Below are 1,026 nucleotides of genomic sequence, written 5' to 3'. Positions count from 1 at the left end.
GCCTCGTTCCGTGTTCTCTTCTTCGGTTCTGGCCTTCTTGTGCTTGGGTGGTTGTTCGGAAGCCGCGGACGTGGCTGGCGTGCCCTGAGCCTTGGCCGCATCTGCTTCATGTCCCTCCTTCCTCTTCAACGACGTATTGCCCTCCATTTTAGCAGTTGTTGTCTCCTGTTGTGATGTACGAAATGAGGGCAAGGCTGGCCAACAGAGCTGGTGCCTCAGCCGCTGCAATATCATCGAAAAACGGACAAATCGTCGCATGTTCTTAACTGAAATTTCGATTATCAAAGAAATATTTTCCTTTTCATTTCTTTTATACCAATTTGGGTGAAGGCCCAGATAAGGAAATGCGATTCTTGTTTTCGTCCAGTTCACGTCTTTCGGCCCGTAGCCGTTACTGCGAGGCCGTTGCGACCTGTGCGAGGTGTACAGTTATGGAAAGGTCCAGGTTCGGCATTTGAACGTGTCGTTCGGGCCTTTGCTACGCTTGGACTTGGAGGGAAGAAGGAGGAGAGACAACAGGAAAAAAGTGTTTGCTTGAGCTTGTGGGCCTTTGTTGAAGCGGACGTGAGAGAGAGTGAAGGTCAAAGCAGAAGGATCGTCGATGATGGTGAGCCCCATCCCTCAACTTTGTTGATGGTTACTATGTGGAGTGGTGCTGACATGTTGTGTGGTACATGATGAGCAGGAAAAGGAGGATGGCGAGAAGAAGGACGCCCCCAGGCCCAGCCAACAGGCCCTGGTGACACAGCGCAAGCTGATGTTCGGGGAGATCCTCAAGACAGGCTGGCTCTCTCGCAAGAGCAAGAAGTCTGGTGAGTGGCGCGAGTGGTGGTGGGTGCTGCGCCCGGGCGTAATCTCCTACCAGAAGAACGAACAGGTACAACCTCCTCTAGCTCCTCAACCCCCCCAATCAAGATCTTTGATCTTTGTCACCTTCGTCACCATTCTCATGACTTAATTCATCAATCTCGAAAGGCTGCCAATGAACCGTTGGGGATGATCAATCTCGAAGGCGCCAAGCTCAAG

General features: G+C 51.8%; 1 protein-coding gene across 1 annotated transcript in view; it reads left to right on the top strand.

Annotated features, from left to right (window-relative positions):
* Window positions 1-757: 757 nt before the first annotated feature.
* ACA1_145550 (uncharacterized protein) overlaps window positions 758-1,026 on the top strand; it is a gene marked incomplete at both ends in the record, with an annotated part of 506 nt that continues 237 nt past the window's right edge. Inside the window, one exon of the mRNA XM_004332878.1 lies at window positions 758-812. Coding sequence (XP_004332926.1) covers window positions 758-812 — 55 coding nt within the window. The remainder of the gene's footprint in view (window positions 813-1,026) is intronic.

The sequence above is a fragment of the Acanthamoeba castellanii genome, assembly GCF_000313135.1.
Source record: "Acanthamoeba castellanii str. Neff unplaced genomic scaffold scf7180000084710, whole genome shotgun sequence".
Lineage (NCBI taxonomy): Eukaryota > Discosea > Longamoebia > Acanthamoebidae > Acanthamoeba > Acanthamoeba castellanii.
The sequence above is the reverse complement of the archived record's forward strand: the minus strand, read 5'-3'. Positions and strand labels throughout refer to the sequence as shown.